The sequence below is a fragment of the Rhinoderma darwinii genome, chromosome 12, assembly GCF_050947455.1.
Source record: "Rhinoderma darwinii isolate aRhiDar2 chromosome 12, aRhiDar2.hap1, whole genome shotgun sequence".
In the NCBI taxonomy this organism is placed as follows: Eukaryota; Metazoa; Chordata; class Amphibia; order Anura; family Rhinodermatidae; genus Rhinoderma; species Rhinoderma darwinii.
Window position 1 is genome coordinate 67271216 of NC_134698.1, and position 26837 is coordinate 67298052.

The 26837-nt window shown below is 39.7% G+C and overlaps 1 protein-coding gene across 2 annotated transcripts in view; it reads right to left on the minus strand.

The window, feature by feature from the left end:
- Positions 1-26837, minus strand: part of KCNH5 (potassium voltage-gated channel subfamily H member 5) — a 194736-nt gene that overhangs the window by 37262 nt on the left and 130637 nt on the right. The window contains exon 10 of one of the 2 annotated variants that reach the window (XM_075843740.1): positions 23670-23869. In XM_075843740.1, coding sequence (XP_075699855.1) covers positions 23670-23869 — 200 coding nt within the window. Of the gene's footprint in view, positions 1-23654; positions 23870-26837 lie in introns of both variants that reach the window. The other variant, XM_075843739.1, reaches the window with a different exon arrangement.

Here is a 26837-nt window from a genome sequence, read left to right on the forward strand (position 1 = left end):
CCTTATGCCCAATGCTCCTTCTACAACATAGGAAGGTACTAGTATGATACATAGCACCTGGAAAGTTGGGTTACCTGTTACAGATATTGCATTGGGGGCTCAGGATCTTCAAGTTAAGCCTCTGCAGATGTTCCTATTTTACTGAACTATGTTAAGATATAGGTATTTATTAATAGATTTTCACACATTGCATCACTGGCCACTGGTTTGAAGCCTTGACTTGGTGCAATAGCATTGACATTAAGAACTGTACCTCCATCATCCCTGTGTGAACAAGGTCTAAGGACTCAGATACAGTGGTTTTGTAATGCATTGAAACTTTCAATTGGAAATGTTCCAATGTTTGGTTTAAAAGAAAAAAAAAAGGGACGATTTGGCTTTTCGAACCATCAAGAGTGTAGTCAAACTACAGACCAAGCAGTCAGTCCTAAAAGAAGGCTCTCCTGCCTGCAATAGGCAGCTGAGCAGTTACTGCCACTGACAAGATATATTGCCAGGAGAGAGCAATGAATGTAGGAAGCAAAGAGCAGTAACATAATTTACCGATTTCTTAAACTAGCGCTCCTTATATCTACCACAGGACTGTACTATACACAAGACTCTCTGGATGCTGGGTTTATTTTTGCTGCTTATGCTTTTAGGGTTTTATTTTTTCTCTACTTGCTCTTAATGTGAGACAGCTGTTAAGATGAATTATTCAGGAATCGTTGAAAAAGGCAATTTATTAGCACATTTCATTCCCAGAGGAGTCCAAAAGCAGTTTTTTAAATTTCATGTCATGTGATCTAGGAAGCTGTCAATAATTAAAGCTTGAATCTACATGTTATCTGATATTGAGCAGATTTTATTTGATGTCAACTTATGCATATAGAAAGCATGAGTGAATTCTATATGACATATGAAGTGCAATGTTAACACATAAATTGATCTCTATGTGTGTGGCTCTTCCATAGTGGGCCACAAGGACATTACTATAGGGGGTGAAAAAGTAGCTGTCACAACTGGGCCTTAGGGCTTAAGAGGGGGCCCCACTGCCACTATGACACATAAGGGAACATTATTCTATTTACTATGACATCATTATTTATTACCCTTCTACTGTTACATAAGTGTTAGCCTCATCTCTCAGTTTTATTACCGTGTATATCATTCCTGTACTGTGATATCACTTCATTAAATATCCATGTACTGTGACATCGCAGTGTGCATTATCTTTAGTTATGATCCTATGTTTATTGTCCCTGTTCTGTGACATCACTGTGGTCCTTAGCCATGAGCTATGCCTGTGACATCACTAGGCTTATTGTACCTGTGCTGAGGTAGCATTGCATTAATTATCACTGTGCTGTGACATCACTGCGGTCCTAAGCCATTTGCTATGACATAACTATAATTATTATGCCTCTACTGTGACACCACAGTCTTCATTATTTCCATACTGTGACCTCACTGTGTGCATTATACCTGTTCTGTGACAAATTACTCCATATTATGACATCACCACATAAAATAACCCTCTCCTATAACTTAACGGGTGTTTATTATTTATGAACTGTGACCTCACTGCATTTGTTGACCCTGTTCAGTAACATCACTGTGTACATTATTCCCATACTGTGACATCACTGTATGAAATTACACTTTCCTATGACTTCACAGTATTTAATTATTCATATACCGTGACAACGCTGCAAATGTTATTTTTGTATTGTTATATCACTTTGTGCATTATCCCTATATAATGGTACTCTATGAACATGATAACTGCACTGTACTGTGACATCACTGTAACTATTACTTAGGCCTCATGCACAAGAACGTTTTTTTGCGTCCGCAATTCATCGGCAAAAATGTGGATGAATTGCGGACCCATTCATTTCTATGGACCCATGCACACGACAGTGGTTTTCGCGGCCAGTGCATTTTACAGGACGCATTTTCGGTCCAGGCTTCTTAGAGTCAATGCACATCTTGTATGTGCACGGTCCGTGATTACGGAAGGCCCGCAGATGACACTCCGCGGCCATTCGTGCCTATAGTCACGGGCCGTGCACACGACTATGGTCATGTGCACGAGGTCTTAAGGAGGTTTACACTGGGCGATTATCGTGCAGACGAGCATTCATATAACGCTCGTTGCCGATAATTGTCCTGTGTAAACAGGGCAGCGATCAGCAGATGAACGAGCAAACGCTCGTTCATCTGCTGATCGTATTGTTTTAAAAAGTAAAATATTATCGTTGTCGGCAGCACATCTCCCTTTGTAAACAGGGAAACACGCTGCCAACATGATAATAATGTATGGGGACGAGGGATTGGAGTAACGACCACATGTGCCCATCCATAGCTCCGTGGGACAGGAGCAAACGAGCGCCGATCAAAACGATGTGTCGTTGATTGGTGCTCGCTGCACAGGCCGAGTGTCGGACGGTGTAAAAGGCCCTTTACTCCTGTGCTGTTTCTTCACTTTGGTAGTGATGTACTGTGAAATCACTATCTTTATTATCCATGTGCAGAGATAGCACCATTGATTATCTCTGTATTGTGACATCATTGTATTTAAAATTTCTGTACTATGAATTCATTGTGTTTATAATTCAAGTGGTAGGATATCATTGTGTGCATTATCCAGGTCCTGTGTAGTCAGACTAAGGCTTCGTCCATATCTGCGTTCTGGTTCCGTTCTGACGTTCCGTCTGAGCTTTCCATCAGAACGGGACCCTGAACAGACACAAACTGACACAAACGAAAACCAGAGGTTTCCGTTTCCATCACCATTGATTTCAATGGTGACGGATCCGGTGCCCATGGTTTCCGTTTGTCTCTGTTGTGCACGGGACCCAGAGTTTTGCCGGAAACAATAGCGTAGTCCACTACGGTATTGATTCCGTCAAAACGACGGAACGTTTGCACAACTGAGACAAACTCAAACCATGGGCACCGGATCCGTCACCATTGAAATCAATCGTGATACAAACGGCAACCTATGGTTTCCGTTTGTTTCAGTCAGGGTTCAGTTCTGACGAGAATCTCTGACGGAAACGCCAGAACAGAACCCTGACGCAGATGTGAACGAAGCCTAATACAAACCAAATTTTCATTGATATGGGTAAAAATGACATAATACTGCACTCCTGGAGAATGTAAAAAAAATAACCTGCAAAAGACATTAAAACTATACAAAATCATCTGAAATTTCATAAATTCCTTATCACTAGCAAATGCGCTTTTGACAGCTGTAATATTTTACTACAATGCACCCTGTCCGAACCCAAGGGAACCATGTACCCTGTTAAAAACAGAGCAAAGGACAGACAAAAAAACAACTGCTATTGTGTACACTGACAAATACTCAGCTAATATTGCATCAAAATTGATTTCTATCCATCCCTTCTATCTGGTTAACCATATATCATTCTGACAGGCATTATTGAGAATAAATGACACTTATTTCATAAATGACACTTATGCCAACGCTATCAGTGTAGGTGTTTTGTGTGTGTGTGTTTATGAGGAAGCGAATGAGAACTCCTTCAGCTGTCTCCACTTCATCACATAAATACATAAACTAACATTACAATGACTGATAATAGCACAACATTCAAAATTGTGATCACATATTGTGGGTGGTACTTGAAAGAATATTACAGTCTTTGGAATCGGGAAAATGGAAAGAAATAGGCAATTTAAAGAAACAAAACTCATGATGTGTGGCTTCACTTAACATATTTCATATACACCGCATTCCAAATTATTATGCAAATGTTATTTTTCGCTGATTTTCCTAAATAGTCGATGCAAATGACAGTCAGTATAATCTTCAAGCCATCAACTGTTGGAGTATAATGCAAATTTTATTGAACAAATCTCCTAATGATAACAGATTTTTATTTAGAAGTAAAAAACTCAAAATGCTCTGTTTCACATTATTATGCACAACAGAGATCAAAACATTTTAAAGGTTGTAAAGAGAACTAAAATGGTAATTTATTGAATTTGCAGCATCAGCAGGTCATTTACAGAAACCAAAAGCTCTTTCAATCAAAAAAAACTTAGCAGACCAAGTTACATGTTAACATAGGACCCCTTCTCTGATATCACCTTCACAATTCTTGCATCCACTGAATTTGTGAGTATTTGGACAGTTTCTGCTTGAATATCTTTGCAGGATAAAAGAATAACCTCCCAGAGCTTCTGTTTTGATTTGAACTGCCTCACACCCTCATAGATATTTTGCTTGAGGATGCTCCAAAGGTTCTCAATAGGGTTGAGGTCAGGAGAACATGGGGGCCACTCCATGAGTTTCTCTCCTTTTTATGCCCATAGCAGCCAATGACACAGAGGTATTCTTTGCAGCATGAGATGGTGCATTGCCATGCATGAAGATAATTTTGCTACGGAAGGCACGGTTCTTCTTTTTGTACCACGGAAGAAAGTGGTCAGTCATAAACTTTATGTACTTTGCAGAGGTCATTTTCACACTGTCAGGGACCCTAAAGGGGCCTACCAGCTCTCTCCCCATGATTCCAGCCCAAAATATGACTCCGCTACCTCCTTGCTTATGTCGCAGCCTTGTTGGGACATGGTGGCCATTCACCAACCATCCACTACCCCATCCATCTGGACCATCCAGGGTTGCACGGCACTCATCAGTAAACAACACAGTTTGAAAATTAGTCTTCATGTATTTCTGAGCCCACTGCAACTGTTTCTGCTTGTGAGAATTGTTTAGGGGTGACCGAATAATAGCTTTATGCACACTTGCAAACCTCTGGAGGATCCTACACCTTGAGGTTCGCGGGACTCCAGAGGCACCAGCGGCTTCAAATACCTGTTTGCTGCTTTGCAATGGCATTTTAGCAGCTGCTCTCCTAATCCTATTAATTTGTCTGGCAGAAACCTTCCTCATTATGCCTTTATCTGAACGAACCCGTCTGTGCTCTGAATCAGCCACAAATCTTTTCTCAGTACGATGATCACGCTTAAGTTTTCTTGAAATATCCAATGTTTTCATTCCTTGCCCAAGGTATTGCACTATTTCACGCTTTTCGGCAGCAGAGAGATCCTTTTTCTTTCCCATATTGCTTGAAACCTGTGGCCTGCTTAATAATGTGGAACGTCCTTCTTAAAGAGGCTCTGTCACCAGATTTTGCAACCCCTATCTGCTATTGCAGCAGATAGGCGCTGCAATGTAGATTACAGTAACGTTTTTATTTTTAAAAAACGAGCATTTTTGGCCAAGTTATGACCATTTTTGTAGTTATGCAAATGAGGCTTGCAAACGCTGATGCTGCTGCAGAATCAACTGTAGCCTCTGGTGCCGATGTGGCCGTCACGATGCAGGACCTGTGAGTGACGTCACAGATCTGCACTGTCACAAGCTGGGCGTTCTGAAGAGAAGAGGATGTTACTTCTCTTCAGAGCGCCCAGCTAGTAAAAGTAGTAAACACGCCCCGATGTACGCACATAATACACGCCCACTTGGACTTTTACTTTTAAACACACCCACTTGGACTTTTGCAAGCCTCATTTGCATAACTACAAAAATGGTCATAACTTGGCCAAAAATGCTCGTTTTTTAAAAATAAAAACGTTACTGTAATCTACATTGCAGCGCCGATCTGCTGCAATAGCAGATAGGGGTTGCAAAATCTGGTGACAGAGCCTCTTTAAGTAGTTTTCCTTTGATTGGGCACACCTGGCAAACTAATTATCACAGGTGTCTGAGATTGATTACAATGATCCAAAGAGCCCTAAGACACAATACCATCCATGCGTTTAATTGAAAAACTAATAATTAAATGGTTATGACACTTAAATCCAATGTGCATAATAATTTGGAAAACGGTGTAGTATGACATGAATGGTCCAACTTTAAAATAGGATCTACCACAAGGGCTGCTATTTTAGTAAAAAGTCATTGGAAGGTATCCCTTAGACCCCATGCATACGACCGTAATAAATCTCTGTAATTTCGGACCGTAATACCATCCGCAATTATGGACCCATTCAGTTCTATTGGCCGCGGACACCTTTCTGTATCGCTACGGATAGGTGTCCGTGCCGTAGAACTGTGACGGGAATTATGGAGCATGCCCTATTTTTTGTATTCTACGGGCCGTGCTCCCATACTTTGTATGGGAGAGTGGCCCGAAAATGTGGGCTGCGGCCTGTGGCCGTCGGCGGCCTGCCATGCCTGCAATCGCAGGCAGTGAGTACGGGCACGGCCATGTGCATGAGGCCTTAGGCTCCATGCACACGACCGTATTTTTCATCAGTAATTACAGACAGTAATTACGGATCCATTAATTTCTATTGGCCACGGACACCTTTCAGTATTTTTACGGATGGGTGTCCGTGCTGAAAAAATGATAGAACCTGTCCTATTCTTGTCAGTAATTACAGCAAAGACTCTCCCATAGAAGTCTATGGATGCATCCGTAAATACGGACGGCTACAGATGTGTAACCGTATATTGTCCGTATTTACGAAAGCGTTGCTATGCAACATGCTGATAACATCATTTGCATTTTTTTATGGATCCGTAAATACGGATGAATTTCAGATGCCTACAAATGATAATGGCATCCGTTATTCCTCAGTGCCATTATCACTGTAGATACCAACATTGTCGGGCGTGCGGGCACTGAGAGATAACCTGAATGAAAATAAAAAAGTGTTCGTATTGAGACGTAATCTAAAAGAACATTACAGGTATTGAGGAGGCTTAGTTTGCCTCGAACAGAGGCGCAATGTACAGACTTTTAATGCGACTTGCGCAATGAAATTGCTTTCGTTGCGCATGCGCAAAATATTGTAAACACACCGCTATATAAACAATACAGTTTAAAGCTGATTTAAATAAATTAATTTTTTAAAATATAGTCAAAGGACAAAATTACAAGGCAGCAGCATTGCAATGATTTAAAAAATATATATAAATAGTGGAAAGCCCCTTTAAATGCATTTCAAATGAACCGTAAATCATTTCTCATCCACTGAGCATTGTTACAATTTTCATAAAATGATACTGAAATCTAGAAATGTTAAAATAACAAAGGGTTGGAGAACCGTCACTAAAAAACTGGGATGTTCTTTTATAATGCTTCTCGCTGGTACTGAAAGATACAGATACATTTCCATATTCCATGCTAATGCAATAACCTTTTCTGTGACTGCATGGAGCAAATACAAAATGTAATCTCTATTGTGTGTTATTTTCTTTCGCCGGAGCGGAGATTGCTTTGCGCAAACTATAATTATTAATGTTAATTTAAAAAACCGCATCCGAACAGGGAAATGTGAACATAGAAGGTAATCATTTTGTAGTCCATAAAGTTGCTACATTTCTGCCACTTTGATAAGACAAAAGCTTAAAAAATAGAAAATATATCGAACAAAAAATAACACAACAGAAAGATACCATACACACAAAAAAAATAATGTTTTTAAATATACTCCGGTGGAATATATTCCATGTACTTCATTGTAGTCAAGAGTAGAGACAGGTTTAGACTAGGTTTAAGACGGCTGTAATGTGGCCACACGTAATAGCCACAATGCTATGCCTCTTTGTGGTTCTGCTCAACCAAACCCGAACCCAATGGTGATCTATGTCCGGTTCAGTAAAACGGTAGCAGGTCCAGGTATTACGGCTGTAAAACGGACACTAGAATACGTCAGCATTACAACTTAAACCGGCATTAGTCTGTCATAAGTCCTCATCAATCAGAATCAGTGTGCTTGTAGAGAGAACTACAGGTATATGGAGGGACATTTATATCAGTCCTTTCTAATGATAAGTGAATTTTGCAAAATTCTTTTTGGGGCTGATTCTATTAAATCGACCGTTCGGATAAATTTGTCGCGAATCGCAATTGCCCCAATTACGCGGTCTGACTCTGATGACTTCTAGGACTGTATTCAAGTTGGATACAGTACTAGAAGACATCAGAGAGTCAATCAGGGCACTTACGATTCCACCCCTAAAATACAAAAAAAATACCATACTCATGTCTCCTATTGAGACATTTACCCGCCAGTCTCTTGAGATGATGTAGTTTTGTCCCATGTGACCGCTGAAGCCTGTGATTAGCTGCAGCATACACATGGAACAAAACCCCGTCATCTCAGGAGACCCGGCAGGTAGTTTTATCCCATGTGACACCTGCAGGAAATGACAAGCGACGCTACAGAAGACCAGGGTCTGAGTATGATATTTTTATTTTAAAGGTGAAATTGCAAGTTCCTTGATTACTCTGTTTGCTCCCTGATGTCTTCTAGGACTGTAAACCAACTTGATTACAGTCCTCGAAAGACATCAGAGTGTCAGTCAGAGCAATAGGGTCACTTGCGATTCGCTGCAAATTACCATAAATTTACTCATCTTAACTTATTTCCAATAGGGCAACCGATTGGGATCGCTGTGCTGTACTAGCAGCCATATAAAAAGAGGAAGCCCAAAGGCTTTATATAAATATATATATATATATTATGGTTTATTTATTTAAACATTGAAATTGCAATACCAAGAAGGAAAAGTTTTGGAATTGTGGAAATCACAGAATCAGAGGCATAGCTAGGGGTTTAGCACAGGGGGGCAAAACACATCTGAGTTGGCTCCCACACAATATAAGGCCCCCATAGTGTACTCCACATATTATAATGGCCCTATGGTTGCCCCCACACAGAATAATGCTCCAATAGCTGCTCCCACATAGTATAATGACCCCCTTAGTGGCCCCACATAATATAATGCCCCTATAGCTGCCCCCACATAGTATAATGCCCCTATAGCTGCCCCATACAGGATAATGCCCCTATAGTTGCCCACACAAAATAATGCTCCCATAGCTGCCCCCGCATACTATAATGACCCCTTAGTAGCCCCCACACAGTATAATGCCCTTATAGCTGCCCCACACAGCATAATGCCCCTATAGTGCCTCCCCACACAGTATAATGCCCCCATAGCTGCCCTCCACACAGTATAATGCCCCTACAGCTGTCCCCACACAATATAATGCCCCTATAGCTGTCCGCACAGAGTATAATGTCCCTATGGTTGTCCCCATACAATATAATGCCCTATAGCTGTCCCCACACAGCATAATGCCCCTATAGGTATCCCCACACATTATAATGCCACTATACCTGTCCCCACACAGTATAATGCCCCTATACCTGTCCCCTCACAGTATAATGCCCATATAGTGCCTCTCACACAGTATAATGCTTCATAGCTGCCCACATACAGTATAATGCCACCATTAGCTGCCCCCACACAGTATAATGCCCCCATAGCTGGCCACATACAGCATAATGCCCCCATAGATGCCCCATACAGCATAATGCCCCAATAGCTGCCCCATACAGTATAATGCCCCGATAGCTGCCCACATACAGTATAATGCCCCCATAGCTGCCCCCACATAGTATAATGCCACCATAGCAGCCTTCATACAGTATAATGCCCCAATAACTGCCCTCATACAGTATAATGCCTCCAAAGCTGCCCAAATAGATTAAACTTCCCTATTGCGACCCCCTCCCCCCATACCCAGTATAATGCCGCCTTAGCTGCCACCACACAATATAGTGCCTAATAGAAAATAATAATATAAATATTTACCCATCCCCGTTCCCACAACAAGTGGAGGAGAACCCTCTACTCCTCCACTCTGTGCAGTGTGATGATGTCACTACATCGCGCCTGTCTATGTCAAGCCGCTCACAGCAGGAGTTGGCATTACACAATGAATGCTGGAGCAAGGAGCTGTCGGCTCCATGCTCCAGCATTAAATTCAACTGTATCTGCGTCCTGAGGACGCAGATACAGTTGAAACCGGGACACACCACTGCTGCAAGCCATATATATGTGTATATATATTTATATATTTATTTTTATTTTTTTCATTTTAGGCATAAATACTCAACCATAGAACTGTAAGGGTATGTGCACACGTAGTGACCAAAAACGTCTGAAAATACAGAGCTGTTTTCAAGGGAAAACAGCCCCTGATTTTCAGACGTTTTTTGAGCAACTCGCGTTTTTCGCTGCGTTTTTTACGTCCGTTTTTGGAGCTGTTTTCATTGGAGTCTATGAGAAAACGGCTCCAAAAACGTCCGAAGAAGTGTCCTGCACTTCTTTGACGAGGCAGTCATTTTACGTGTCGTCATTTGACAGCTGTCAAACGACGACGCGTAAATTACAGGTCGTCGGCACAGTACATCGGCAAACTCATTCAAATGAATGGGCAGATGTTTGCCGACGTATTGGAGCCGTATTTTCAGGCGTAAATCTAGGCATAATACGCCTCGTTTACGTCTAAAAATAGGTCGTGTGAACCCAGCCTAACGGTTGCCATTTTATATTGAGATGTCATGCCTATCCTAGGAAGAGCAGGGGATAAGTAGTATTTTAGTAAATAAACGAGAAAATCAGCAAATACAGATACAAAATAAGGTATTACCATATACAGAGAATTTGGTATATGTAATATATATTATATTAGTTATACACACCTATTGGCATACACACAATAGCTTATCATCCTACCACTGTAATTTACTAACAACAGGGCATCACCTGTATTGTGTTACATCTGTAGCTATTAAGGGATCAGAAGAGTTATATTTAATATAACATGTTATGCAGCAGTTAAAGGGGTCCTCGGGAAGAGCAACTGTAAGAAATCTGCAACACGAGAATCCCAAGCATAGATTACCATAGATTCCCTAAGGTGATCTACATTCAATTAAGTAGAATCGTGGGTTGTCCGGGTGTTGTGGCTATCGTTTTATCCATGAATAAATGCATATAAAGAGTGCCCCCTTACCTTCTGCAGATAAACACACTGAAAATGAACACTAAATATCATAAAAGCTAAAATAAATCCACCGTAAGTTTCCATAGAACCCAATTATGACCAGAATGAATATTACCAGCTGTTTTTGAATATTCACAGTTTTATAATTCCCACAAGCGTCAACTTGGAATGTTATCTAATGAAAAAGTTCTGGCAACTCTAAAACTTATAAAATATGTAAAACAATAACTAAAAGAATGTCCAGAGCCAATAGAGATCTTTACACTAGGTTAAAGAAGCACTTGACTGATCTCCTATGAATGTTAGGTCTAATGTATAAGGCACAGAAGCCGTACGCCACCCAGAGTCCCTTAAGGTCCATACTACAGACCTGCAGGGACTCCATGTGCCACCAATGCCACCAATACTCCGCTGGGTGCCATATGTATGGAGCTAAAATCGATGCCAGGTCCAATAGGGCATGCCATGAATTCTATGACTCTGGGATGTGTATTTCTTTATGCCTCCATATGCAATTGGAGGAATACAGGGATACAGTAAAGACCGCATACACTTCTATAGGGTATGCCATGAAATCAATGCTTCCTTACATACGGAGTCCGATGGAGCATGCCATGAATTTTTATCATACGGAATCTGTATTTCTGTATGCCTCCATATGAAACTGGAGGAATACGGAGATACATTAAATGCTCTGTACACTTCTATAGGGCCTTATAACAGCTCTGGAATATGGCCATGTGCATTAGGCCTTATACCAATTTTTATGTGTTGTCAAATGAAGAGAAAGATAATATACATTATAACGAAACCATACTGGTCAACACTCCGATTCGTGCGAGAATATGGGAGGGGAGGTGACGCTAGGAGCCCGGCTCCCTGAAGTGTGTTTGGTCCGGGAAATACTGCCGACATACGGTCCATGTATCACGGACTGAACATCCTCGTGTGAATTCGGACTAAGGCACAATGTGTTCTCCAGAAGGGCTCTCCGAAACCAATACTGACATGGTAAAAGTAGAATACTAACAGATTCTGACCATATAACTGTAAAGTATAAAAAAAAAAAAGACATCTCTGCTCTTGTACTAGCCATGCCTTTCTCTAATTTTGTATACCCAATGTTTTCTTCTTTCATACAATTATCTGAATTGCTGTCAAACAAAATGTAATGTTACAAAACATGAATTAGTTAATTAGATGGCACTGCCTCTATCCTCAAAAGATATCCAAGAAATGTAAAGAATCAACAGCTCTATAGAGATTGTGGCTTTTTCGTTCTTTACATAAATTCAAAGCCCAGTAATCTCTTCTAAGTCAGGAGAGTTCTATTTTTCAAAGATAGGAGCTTTGTGTGTATTCCACTAATCTTTTACACGCTGCATATGCGATTTAGAGGCGAAAAGAAGTTCCAAAAAACATTGCAAATACCATTTTCTGTTCATGTGGATAATGTAAATGCTGAATTTTATCAGTGTGGCTTTTCTGAGTCTTGTATTAGATTTAAAACTTTGTAAAACTTCGCCCATGCAGCTTGTTAAAAATAAAAATCATAAAATGTTCGACCATCAATATGACTGACGTGTCTTTTAATAGCAGAGTATGACATTTTTAAGAGTGCAAGAAAACCTCCCACCATATCAAGTCTGCTTATAAATCTGCCAGATATTATTCATAGGATTGCTGAGAGGGGGCGACTTCTGAGACTTTTTTTGACAATTGTTTTCTTGGATACTTGCATTCTAACTCACACGGGGCCTAATTTGCGCACGCCTGGTAATGCCAAAGTGTAACGTTTACTGTATCCAAAAATAACATAAGAGCATGAGTCTTCCTGCGAGTACAAATAAGGTCAGAAGAGTGATGTTTTTAAGGATTTTTATAGTTTCTCTAAATATGTTTAAAGGGATTGTAAACACAAAAACGATTCCCAGTTTATAATGGAGAAAAAGTTTTATCTTTTTCATTAACATTATTTCACTCCGTGTTCTCTACAACAACCAAGTTAACATCTGTGTCCAGACACTGAATGAAGCAGCCCTGGCTGCCTCTCTCAGAGCAGGAAATTCTAGCATAAGTACCCATAAGCAACTGAATTACATGCAACCAATCGGCTGCCTATAAACACGGCTTAGCCTGTGTGTATGTAGCTAGAGAAACTCCATTAAGCTGCTCATCACATCCTAAACAATATAATAAGCTTTAAGCAATTACTACTATGTTTTAGTTGACAGGGGGTATAGCTTCCATTTTTTTTTTTTATTAAATCGTAATTTAAAGGGCCCACAATGTGAAGTTCTTCTTAGGCCTCCTTAACACGAGCGTGACAGATTTCCACGCGGAAAAAACGCACGTAAATCTGTCCGTGTGCGTTGCCTTATGCATCGTGTGCTTTGCAAGTGGCATGTGTTTTCCACGCACTCGCAAGCACTTTTTTTTAATGTAATTGATGTGTAAGATACGGACAGCACACTGTCCACGTGCATCTGTGTGCTGTCCGTGGTTTTCATGCACCCATTGAGTTTCACCCAACGGACTATCGCTGTATGAAAACTCACGCATGTGTGAATAGCCCCATTGAAATCAATGGGGCCGTGTGCTGTGCGCTGTTTCAATGCACAGCACATGGACAAGGTTCACGTTTGTGTGAATGGGCCCTTAAACTGCTTACAGTCATAGCATTTTACTTTGTTGTTTACAGCCCCTTAAAGAGGGAAGGTCCATCATTGGAACTTTTTGAAATCTAATCTTTTTGTCATCTTATCTAATGCTAGCTAGCAATTGGAGGTGAACGTTGAATCTTTAACGGTGATCTGAACCAACATTTGATATTTATAGTTCTTGTCTCTTATTATGTTGGAAAGGGGACCCTCAGGATCTAGGGCCTAAAGCTACGACTCTTTGTGAGTGTACTGTACTAGGGAATTACATAACAACTTATCCCTTAACATACAGTGATATAAGTATTTATGAGCCAGAGCAGAGCGACGCTAAAAAACAGTGGCTCCCACTTTTTTTTAGCGTCTCTCTCCTCTGGCTCATACCGGGGGGTCTCGAGCTAGTGACTCTCCTAAACAATGTTTACATGCTCTATGTTTTCTTTGGAGGGGATGGCTGTTGTAAGAGCAACCCTTAAACTAGAGATTCTAATACTTAACTTATCCTTAACATACAGTAATATATCTAATTCTCTAGTACAGTACACTCACAAAGAGTCATAGCTTTAGGCCCTAGATCCTGAGGATCCCCTTTCCAACATATCGAGCCAACCATGTATCACACAGTCGCCCTTTCATTTGCAGAGGCCTTCATTTTCCACAGTGATATTAGCTAATTTCAGAGATTATCATCCTTTCAATTAATATTGCAATGAGTTCTCTGTGGTTCTTCATAGAAGTGCAGACTATGGTGCACAAAAAAGTCATAATGGGCAGATTCCCCTCTGCTGCATCTATATAAGTTTTGTTGTATATGCATAAGCTAAGTCATTTAAGCATCATTGATCTCATTCATTACATCCACAAAGTGCTTCCTTTATAAATCCAGAGTCATTCCACTTATTCTGAAAGTTACGTATCAACCTTTTTCTTGATAGCTCCTTACTTATTATTTTTAGAAGATCTGTTGCTATAACAATCAATGCAGCTGTTCATTACCATAGGAACCCAGAGTCCTCATTTAGAGTGCAGAAATTCCTTCAACCAGTGTGTAGTCCCCCTTTTATATTATTTGACAAGTTTCTATTTAAAGAAATCCTCTCACGCATTCTTTATTAGGCATAGCTACCCAACATAAAGTCACGAAGGGAATGTATTATCAGAAAATAAAATATAAATTATGTGGTGGGGATTGTTTTATATTTTTGATGTGACTTTCCATAACTCTGAAGTTTTCATTTTTTTCACACTGACCAATGGAGTCCACACATAATAGGCTCACATTCACTTTTGAGCTTTGCTGTGTAGACTGGGACATGGTCAGCAGAGGGTGGGAGAATTAATGATGGATGACAGCTCTATTGTATTACTGGAGGCCTAAAAAAGACAGGATAGCAACATTATACACACAAATAAGGTTCTGTATACATATTCCGTGTCTCTCACTGGTCTGTGTGGGAGGGGACTGTACACCATCTCTTCCTATAGACTGTACGAACCCCTTTATGACCACTCAGACACGGAAATACTATTTATCTCACTGGGATCTCTTGGCTACTGCCCTTTGTACTTATGAGATTGTGGCAGGAGCACGGCTGTAAAGCATAGCTGTGCTCCTACCACAATGGCAGATTTACCCCTTCGCGCTCCACAACGTAATAGCACGTCCTGGTGCGGGGAGTGTAGTATGGAGCGGGCTCACGCTCCATAAGCTGACGGTAGTAGCTGTGTATTACAGCTGACACCCTGCACTACCGGCCAGCAACTAACGATCTAATTAATTAAATTAACCCCAAAATGGCAATAAAAACTACAACTCCTAGTACAACATCCTATGGCAACATCAAAGGAAAAATAAAAAAATTGTGGTAACACATATTATTTTTTTCTCCCGTAAAATATCCTTGTTGTGCAAAAGTAGTACAATATAAAAATAAACTATACATATTTGGTATCGCCATAATCGTACCAGCCTGTAAAATGAAGTTAACATGTTCTTTATAATACGCGAAAAAAACGTGTAAAAAAAATGGTGGAACTGCTTGTTCTATTTTAACACCCACCCCCCAAAAAAAAGTAATATAAAAGTGAATAAATAAGTTATATGTACCCCAAAATGGTGGAAATAAAAACTACAACTTGTGCCACAAAAAAACAAGCCATCGCATCACATTGAGTCAGACCCCACAGATCAGATATTGATAGCCTTTCCTGAGTCCTTTTGTGATTGGAAAACCCCTTTAACTCCACATAAGAAATGAGCGAATACTGAAAGGTTTTTTCATTTGTGACATGCTCAAAGTAAGGCTGGGTGCACATGGAGTTTTTTTACAAGTTTTTTTGATGCGGAAACCGTGCCGCAAAACTCGCCAAAAACTGTCCGAAAATGCCTCCCATTGATTTCAATGGGAGGCGGAGGCGGTTTTCTCCAGCGAGAGGTAAAACCGGCTCACGGTCGAGAGAAGGGACATGCCCTATCTTCGCACGATTACACCTCTGACCTGCCATTGACATCAATGGGAGGCAGAGAAAGCATATTTCGCTGCATTTTATGCCCGCGGCACTCAATAGCCGCAGGCGAAAAATGCCGCGAAAATCGGCATGCAGGGAGAGGAAAATCTGCCTCAAACTTCCAAACTGAATTTTGAGGCAGATTTTCCGCCTCCAAAAAACTTTGTGTGAACCCAGCCTAAGGCTGCCAAAAAAAAAGCAACAATGTAATTTTGCTAATCTGAACATGCACAGTTCCCTTTTTTTCTATCTGTGACATGGGCAGATTGCTGCAGTAATCCAAGTTTTTTCCATTTGTGACAGAATTCACTACATAAATAATAAGTGTAATTAAATAAATCTCAAAAATAACAGGTACCTGTTTCTTCATATGTGAGTAAGAGAGCTTGTCCAACCCCAGCCTTCAGATTGATTAAAGGGGTTATCCCACAGGATAGGCAATATGTGTCTGATCACTGGCGGTTCCACTGCTGGGACCCCCATCGATCAACAAAACGTGGGTCCTGAGTCCCCTGAATAAATGGCATGGTGGTTAAGCACGTGCGCTGATGCTCGGTTCTTCCTCTATGGAGCTACCGGAGATAGCCGAGCCGCTCCGTTCAGAGAGTGTACTCAGGAACACGGTTCTATTGATTCGTGGGGGTCCCAGCGGTGGAACCCCCAGCGATCAAAAACGTATCACGTATAGGTAATATGTTTCTTGGTGGGATCAACTCTTTAAGGGCAGGTCTGATAAACACACACATCCATTGAGTTCAAGGTTTGCGGAGAAGTCTGTTTTCGTTTTTTTGCTATTATATTACTGTACTTAGAATCAACTACACAATTTGTATAGGAATAAAATAAATGAATTAATCTGTGTGCATTCCAAAACACCATAAAATACATTCATTTTAAGAATTACATTTTTATGAAGGAATTTCTGTGTTTTCAGTATATACTGAATAGCACAACCCACACAGAGAAAGGTCAACGCTGAAGCTACCAGGCAATAAAAACTGAGATTGTGAAACTTGTGCAGTGAAGTCAGGAAATATTAACCATATCAGTTTGACGATATATTCGATTTCCTATTGTTAACTATTTCATTTACAGATGTAGTGTATATTCTTATACGAACATATTTAATCCGTAGTTTTTTTTTTAACTAAAAAAGTAAGGAACATAAAATGAATAGGCTAAACATAGCAGAGCTGTGTGCAAGGATCCTGTACATTGCTCACATGGAGTCATAGCGGTTCTGTACTACGGGGCTGTGCGCTGTCGTATGATGCTCTGTACGTGGTGAACATGCCACAATTATTTTTCTGTCGGATATCCTATAAATACTTCTGTTTTCCTTCATTAGAGATCAGAGGCATATGCAGGTACATTAGGTCCCCATAAACCTATATATGGGTGTTGTATATATGGTGACCTGTACAACACAGAGCTTGTATGGAACTGTATTGTCAGTGAATGGAAACATTCCAGTTGACATCAAGAGACAGCTTTCTAAAAATCTGATCACATAGGTGCAGCAGAAATATTCCCCTCATTGGTTGGGCACAAATGGTACTAGGTATTTGGTTCACTATATGAGCCAACAAGTTTACCTAAGATTAGTGCATATGTTTCAGTGCTTGTACTGTCTAAGGAACTCATGTTAATTATAATGAGAGCTATAATTAATAAGGGGGAGAAGAATAATGTTAAAGGAACACTATTGCAGGACCTGAGGGACCAGGACATGACTTAGATATTCAAAAAAACACCAAAGATACTGCCCCTTCAGGCCTTCACTAGGCATAACAGAGCGTATGAATTTTTCCTGTAGTGTTTCTTTAAAGGGAACCTATCAGTGACATTATGTTGCTCTCTTAGAACTGCCTAAAGTAGTGATAGACTCGCTGATTTCAGCGGCCTGTCACTCATCTCTGGTAGTTTGGTGATTTAGGATATCTTCCATTTTGAATGTTGCAGCACGGTGCGACTGCTGGGAAGAAGGAGTATGGCGTATTCATGAGCTGCCGTTACCCCCGCCCAGTCGTTGATGATTGACTGCTTTCCCCCTATCACTGGGTGTAGGGAGAAAGCACTGAATCATCAGTGGAGGACTCCTTCCTCCCAGCGGTCGCAACGTGCTGCAACATAGAACTTATCCTATATCACTAAACTACCAGAGATGAGTGACACACTGCTGAATACAGCATAGGGCAGCATAAAGTCAATAGTAGGTCCCTTTTCAATGTATCCAGGGAACGTATAAAACGGTCATTATTGGTTCCAGAACTATTTTTACCAACACCCACAAGGCAGAATTCAATCTAATCGCAAGTGGAGGGGCGTTTGCCTTCTTCTGGCCATCTATATTTTGTTTAATGTGTATTAGTAAAAATTATACATTCGTTATTGAACCTAGTAGGATACTCATCTCAGCCACAATTTGAATAAATAAGAGACATAACAAGATCAAAAAAACAGCAGTTAGCCTGGTGGTTGATAGTTTGTAGTAGTAGTAGTAGTAGTAGTAGTAGTAGTAGTAGTAGTAGTAGTAGTAGTAGTAGACAAAGTAAAAACAAATGGAAAAATAGGTTAATGTATCAATAAAAACTAATATCAATATATAATATATTATAATGGCTTTCTATATAGCTACAGTAATCAAAGGCAGAGCTTGGATATATTTAGTATTAACTCCAGTGCGATGGACAACCTGTATGCAGATATTTATTTTCATGTTTTTAAAAGGATGAAGATAAAAAAATAATAATAAAAAAAAAAATAATGGATCTTTCCTCTGTCTTTTTATTTGTTTCAATTAGCACAATGTTAACGAAAGCTTACATGGAGTATTCCTCTTCACTGCCACTTAGACTGGTATTTGTCCTTGAAATTTCCACCATTAAGCTCTTTAGAACATTGTGAAATAATGGCTGTTTTCAATCATTTTTAACTCCAAAGTGTCTGAATATCCATAGGACAAATAATCGTTGTCAGGTAACCTCTTTAGATGTTCAAATGTTAACAAAATTAATGGATTGTAATTAATAGCTTAAAGGATAAAACTCACTGAAGCATAGGAAGTTAGTGAAAAATGATCTTCCCAAGTGACATGCGGCTTCATCAGATATACAAGATAAATATTCCCCTTTGTTGGTGCTGAATACTTTTAAGATTATTTTGTTGTAGGGACATAACCAGTTGTTTTTTTTTTCTTCGAACATTTTACAAAATCTCGGATTAATACTTTGGAGGTTTGTGCTCCAAATCAACAGTTTCTTTAGGTCCATGAAAATATTACATCCAATTTAAGAGACCCATTCAATGCTAAAAAGCCTTAGTATCAAGCATGTACCATAGAGGCAGTCCATAGGGTTGCTATAGGGCCCTTGGAGATACGGGCCAAGTCCTGGTTGGCCCCATCCCATTCACCATTAAACAAAACTCCCTTCTGAAGAGAAACTACAGTGGATATAAACAGTCCACACACCCCTGTTAAAATGCCAGGTTTTTGTCATGTCAAAAAATCAGTACAAGATTAATCATTTCAGAACTTTTTTCACCTTTTATGTGACCCATAATCTGTACAATTCCATTGAAAAACAAACTGAAATTATTTAGAGGGGAAAAATAACAAAACTACAAAAATGTGGTTGCGTAAGTATAAACACCCTCCCATAATTGGGCATGTGGTTGTATTCAGAATCACATTTAAACTCATGTTAAATAGTAGTCAGTACACAGCTGGCATTATTTATAGTGATTCTGAGTAACCCCATATAAAGTTCATCTGTTCTATTAGGATTTTCCTGACATTTTCATTGGTGCATGTGACAGCAAAAGCTATGGTCCCTAAAGAGCTTACAACACATCAAAGGGATCTGATTGTTGAAAGGCATCTGTCAGGAGAAGGGTACCAAAGAATTTCCAAAGCATTAGATATACCATGGAACACAGTGAAGACGGTCATCAAGAAATGGATTACATTTGGCACAACAGTGACATTACCAAGAACTGGACGTCCCTCAAAACTTGATGAGAAGACCAGATGAGAAAGAGGAATTTCACCTTTCAGCACGACAATGACCCAGGGCATACCTCCAAATCAACAAAAGAATGGCTTCACCAGAAGAATATCAAAGTTTTGGAATGGCCCAGACTTGAATCCTATTGAAAATCTGTGGGGTGACCTGAAGAGGGTTGTATACAGGAGATGCTGACAGATTTGGAGCGCTTTTGAAAGGAAGAGTGGGCAACAATTGCCAAGTCAATATGTGCCATGCTGATAGACTTCTACCAAAGAAACCTGAATGCTGTCATAAAGTCAAAAGGTAATTCAACAAGGTATTAGTTTAAGGGTGTGCATATTTATGCAACCACATTAGTTTTGTTCTTTTATTTTTATTTTTCCACGCTAAAAGATTTCAGTTTGCTTTTCAATAGAATTGTACAGATTATAGGTGACATTAAAAGGTGGAAAAAGTTCTGAAATTATTCATCTTGTACTGATTTAGTAAGGCTTCATTCACATCTGCGTCAGGGCTCCTTTCCAACACTTTCTGTCGGGAACGGAGTCCTGACTGACACAAACTGAAACCAAAGGTTTTCGTTTACATCACCATTGATTTCAATGGTGACGGATCCGGTGCCAATGGTTTCAGTTTGTCTCAGTTGTGGAAGGGTTTCGTCGCTTTGATGGGAGCAATAGCGTAGTTGACTACGGTATTCATCCCGTCAAAACGACGGAACCCTTGCACAAGGGAGACAAACTGAAACCATTGGTGATGGAAACGGAAACCTTTTGGTTTCAGTTTGTGTCAGTCAGGGCTCTGTTCCGACGGAACGTCGGAATGGAGCCATGAGACAGATGTGAACGAAGCCTAACATGCAAAAAAATGGCATTTTAACAGGGGTGTGTAGACTTTTTATAGCCACTGTACATTGTTAGCAAAGGGGGTGAGGAATTGAAAGGGGGTGGTGGGGTAATAAATCACCAGGCTCTTCTGTTCTAGGTGGCAAGCCTGTCCCCATATTGCGATTCCCAAGTAATCTTTGCTGTCCCCTCTCTTCTGTGTACACTACTGCTTAATATATAGACATTTGGTTAGAGAATTCTAAAAAAAAATGTAGTGCCCATAAAAAGGTTTTCTAAACGCCGAGCATTTTTTTAACTACTACAACCATATCCACGTAAGTGTCGTATGATGAGATATGATAAATTCACTGCTGACCATCATACAGAAGCCCTAGCTTCTCAGTCGATGCCTGATATATCTGTTTATAACATGCCATTTTTATAATATCAAATAGGCCCTTTTTATATTAATGAAAAGCTACCTGTTGTGTCAAGTGAAAATTGTTATGCGACCAAAAAAATGAATTTAGTACGGAATAAATGACAGCATGTGACAAGTCTTAGCTTGCGCCTGCTATATTTGTAGATATGAAGTCATCATACTTTCATTATACCTGCTGTATCATATATTTTGATGTCATTTCTAGCACATAACCCTTCATGTTCTCTATGAATTAAGTTATGCGTGGAATTGCAGGGACATTTACATTCACTTCTATTTCCCTGCCAGTGATGTCAGGCTGTTGAAATGACCATCATCACATTATAACAGCTCGTGTCAGCATTATGTTGAGTTAATACGGAGTGACATTTATTAGTGCCAGCAACTGTGAATTGGAAACTCCCTGCAAACATGCCGTTATTTTTTTGTAAGAGGAGAAATTCGGATAAAAGGATTTCATTAATACAATTTTTTTGTACATTCTTTAGACTATCTCCAAGGTGGAGTATCCCTTTAAAATCCTGTTAGGTCTGAAGGTCGACCTAGTTCAGATGTTTTTCACACGGCTGATTATTTGCCCATCTCTTCGTCTTATACGCTTAATCGGGGGTTAAAAAAACTGTAAATATTGTTTTGTGCTAGACTTGCTTACCTAATCTAGTCACACCAAAGGGAGATGCCTCCTCTCCATGCTACTTGGTCCAGCCTTGACATTGAGTAACATGGCATTCACATCACCGTTGCCCTTCCATTGAGGGGTTCCAACTGAGGTTTCCGTCGGGTTAACCCCTCAACGGAAAGGCAAACGGAAACCTAAGCTTCCGTTTCCCTCACCATTGATATCAATGGTGACAGAAACCTAGCTAATGCTTTCCATCTGTCACCGTTGTGACAGAGTTCGTTGTTCTTGATGGAACCAATAGCGCAGTCGACTGCGCTATTGATTCCGTCAAAAAGACTCAACCCTGTCACAACGGTGACAGACAGAAACCATTAGCTAGGTTTCCATCACCATTGAATTCAATGGTGAGGGAAACGGAAGCTGAGGTTTCCTTTTGCTTTCCGCTGAGGGGTTAACCCAATGGAAACCTCAGACGGAACCCCTCAATGGAAGGGCAACGGTGATGTGAACACAGCCTAATCTGGCTCTTTGGTTGCCAGAGGGTTTGGGGCAATTTTAACATAAATTAAACCTAAATTACAAAGCAAAAATAATCATATTATGCCCCCATACACATATTTGTATTAAAAGTAAATGTGTGGGACATTGTGAAAATGTCACTCAGCACTTTACTCCCAAGGACGCCTTCATGCAATTTGGTGTAAAAGCGTAACATTTGTAAAAAATAAATAGAAATTTGTGGCTAAAAGTCTGACCCAAGCAGAGTATTAAACGCACAACACCTCTTAAAAATAAAAGTTTAAGATGTCTAGTGTTCATGCATGCCCCTTAGGTCTATATCTACGTGCACATATCTTCAGATCATCACAAAAACTGAAGACCAAAAATGTCCATGATCGATATACAAGTAAACATTTAAGTCACAGAGTTGACAAATGACCTTATTAGATCCATGAGGTAATTAGATGTGTAACTGCTTATCTTCACAACCCTTTACTAGAAAAAAAAAAGACCGCCTATATGTGACAATTAGAGAGCACATATCTTTTCTAATTGGTAAATAGGGGGTTATAACATGAAAAAAAAATTCCTGTGGGGTCACTGGAAGGCTGTACCGGAGAAGACATAACAGTAACAGGATGCTCTTTCTTTTTGCTCTCAGTTGCAGCTCCCCTTTCTCACCCCTCAACTACTCAGACACAGAACAAGAAACTAAAACATTTACTTCTGCTCCCCAACGTCAAATAAGTGCACCATTAAATATTTGACCTAGAGAATTGATCCTGGTATCATTCAATAGCTGTGATTATGTTCTTTAAAATACCAAACACCAAAAAAGCAAAGCTCATATTTAAAGTCATAACATGTTACATACATCCTTGGCAGTGAAAGGGTTAGTGGCCGTATTATTCGACCTGACTATTCGCATCAGATTAAAGATCAAAGAAATAAACAGATACATAGAAAATCTATAGAATATCTATCTTTAGGACCACCAAGAAGGAGACCAAAGAAATGATCAGGAAGGATGCACCATCTGTGGGCTACTAGTTTACACATCATATTAACCGAAACCGGTTGCTGGTTGGTCATGTAGATCCTTGAATAGATCACACATTTAAGAATACTATTTATTGCTGCTTCCAACATAACCACATGCTGCATGGAAACAGTAGGCATATTAGTAAATGGTTAGTAATGGACATGAACATGGTAAATTGTTTAGAATTGAAATGCATAATTTTTGAACGTTTACCTCATGGACTCGTACCTTTTCTGTATCAATGCCTTTCGACATGGACCACGTTGATACAATGTAATCCATGACCCTCTCGCTAAGGCCTTTAGGAACTTGGTAGAGTTTGAGGAAGTCACGCACATTATTCAGCACCTCATGATAACGGTTGGTGTTGGCATACATTTGCTGGAAAATGGTGGTCACATTTCCAAAAATAGTTGCATAAAGGAGAGCTAAAAAAGAAAGGTCAATGTTAGTAATAAAAGGTACAGTAGACATTTTTTTTTTTTTTCCTAATTACAATTAAATGCCATTGGGAAATACAATTTCAACACTATAACATTTAATAATTCAGAATACCAACAGTATTAACAATATCTATACAATTAAGAGCATTTGTTGTACTAGGGATTGTCACTTTTTTTGTATTATACGCATTATTAGGAACATAATTTTGTATTATTCTTTAAAGTGTAGATGTACCTGAATGCAAATATCCAGTTTTAACAAAAAGTTGTTTTTAGGTCCAACATTCTGTGCTGAATATTTTCTTAATATGTCTTTATAGGGTCAGAGATCCATTTTTTCCTAATACAGACCTCCACATTCCCTGTCGTTAAGTTAAAGGATACAATTCTGTTGGCCTGTAGCCACCAATAGGAGGAGCTTACGGCACACTGTTTTATTATTGAAAACAACATATGAGCAGTATGCAGTAAACTCCTTAGCTCCCCCTAGTGGAGGTGGCAGGTCGACAGAATTTTCTCATATAACTCTGTCTTGCACTTATTTAGATTAAAAAAAGAGGATGTATAGCTAGCCATTCAAATTTTATACAGGAAAAGAATACATTTAATCTAAAAAAGCTTGTATAGCAATTATATTTTCTGACTTCCTAGCTGTTTGAAGCCATCTATTCCCTGCACTGATGCTGCCAAGTCATATATTCATGTTTAAAGTTGTATGGTTTAGAAAACCTAATATCAAATATACTATTAGGGAATTCTGAGTTGATAGAGGTTGGTTTCTAGTTCTGGAGTCTCTTCTATTATTCAGAGTGGAGAGCGGCTACAAAAAACATCTCTCACTTTGGAGGACCCAGCTACATTATGCATCACATAGACAGCCAATTGATTTAAATAATAACTGTGTAATGCTTCATTCATCCTGTGGGGCACTATAGGGATATTAAACACTTGCTACAAAGATCACCTGCGGATTACAGTGCGGTCCCAGGAGGAGGGTATATTGTAATCAACTTATAATCAGTGGACCCTTTTAACAGGAAGGGATTGTACAAAGTGGACAACCCCTTTAAATGAAATGAACTATCAATGCAGTACTTTCCTAAAAGTTGCCCATAATAAACCACCCTCCAATACGTTGCACTAGGCATAACACAGCGTATCAGTTCTTTCCTGGAGTGTTCTGATAAACAGAAGGCCAGAAATAAGGTAATGCTGTAGACAATTTGGGAAAGAAAATGTAAAAAATCATATTTGCTAGGTAAAATCCAGCAGATTTTCAAAATAGAACTTCAGGTTAGAGACCGATTTAATGTCACTCTTATTGTGCATTGAGTGCACCTCACTGCATTATAGATGATATGTCTATTACAAGTTAAAAACTGAAGAGGCCAATAATGCAAGAGAACACACTAATGGCTAGCGCGTAGTGGATTTTCATTGATGCCTCAGTACACTACTGCATCTTTATATTAGCATGTCTTCTCGTAAAATATGTGACCGCCACTGGTATCCTCCGGAAACGACATTAGTTATGTCCTGATAATGTCCATTACAGATTCCCTTGATCACAATCTACTGCTAAAATGTCACTTTTCTCTGCACCAGAAACATCAAACACTTAACTGTGTCCTTTTAAGTAATGGCGAGCCTTCCTTTCATCTCCTATATGATCCTTGATAGAGGTATTTTATACAAAATTCAAAAAACTGAGCCCACTTGTCCTATATGTCCACATTACAAACTATAAGCACCATTAAAGTATCCCTCCTCCCAGGAACAAAACCATACTGTATTATCTGAACTACAACTATAACTACAGTACTGGGGTTCTTGTGATTTCTGGGTGTTGGTGGAGGAAGATAGATTTGTTAGAGATAAGGGGTCACATCATGGGGCACATTGAAAAATACATGGCCAGAGCATGCGGAGGAATCGTTTGCAGAGAGGATGTCACTCCTTCTATTTTAAGGAGGTGAAGTTGAATGTAGTTCTCCTCTAGGTCTGGAAAATATCAATGTGGTGCCCACCTGCAAAATGTCATTGTGGTGCCCCACCATAAGTGGTTTTGGACCATAAAATATATATTTTGGGTGACCTTTCTAACTCCTTAATAATGGAGGCATTTTGGGCGTTGAATAAAGAGGTGACCTTTGCTACGGCCCCTTCTATTAGCCAGAGCAGAGAGTTGATGCCATGCTGTGGTTAACCTGGCACAGCCATATTTAACAGGGTTGAATTTTAATTTATCGCCCACAGCTTCCCCCCATCATAACAGTTGATCATTTTGGGTTTAGCAGCTGATCAGCAGATCATCAGGTGACCGCTTACATGGTTCCCAACATCGCTGATCAGAGGATGCATAGGGTCATCTAGCAGTCCACTCCTGCACCCTGTCATTACAATTGGGTCCTGGACTATGGTTATCATGACCAGCCTGGAAATTTGTATAGGGAATAACGGTTCCAGGGTGGGTCGTGAGAACAGCCGTAGGTTACGTGCCGAGAATACCAATTAAAACAAACTTAGAGATTTTTATAAAAAAATTTCCTTCGTTTTAATAAACCATATTACATTACATATTACAGTAACATTTAATTTAATCTGTCCCCCAGTGGTACAGAATTTTTTAAATATTATTTTTACTATTCTTAAATATCTTTTGGCAGGTTTTACATGTAAAGCTTGTTCTGCAGCTCTAAGAATTTACGTGGCGTTTTCTGAGCAAGATGTCATCTACTTGGATAACCCTGCATAAATAATCAATGATTTTCAATCTCCACAAACAGAGTTTTAGGCACCTGGTGGCATCGCTGAACATCAATTTCCTTTAGAAGAACATGGCTTTAGCATTTATTTAGGTACATATTGGCAACTGTAGAAAAATATAATGTCAATTACATTAGAGGTTCTAACTCATATTCAGCTCCATCACATAAATATGTAATGTGATACT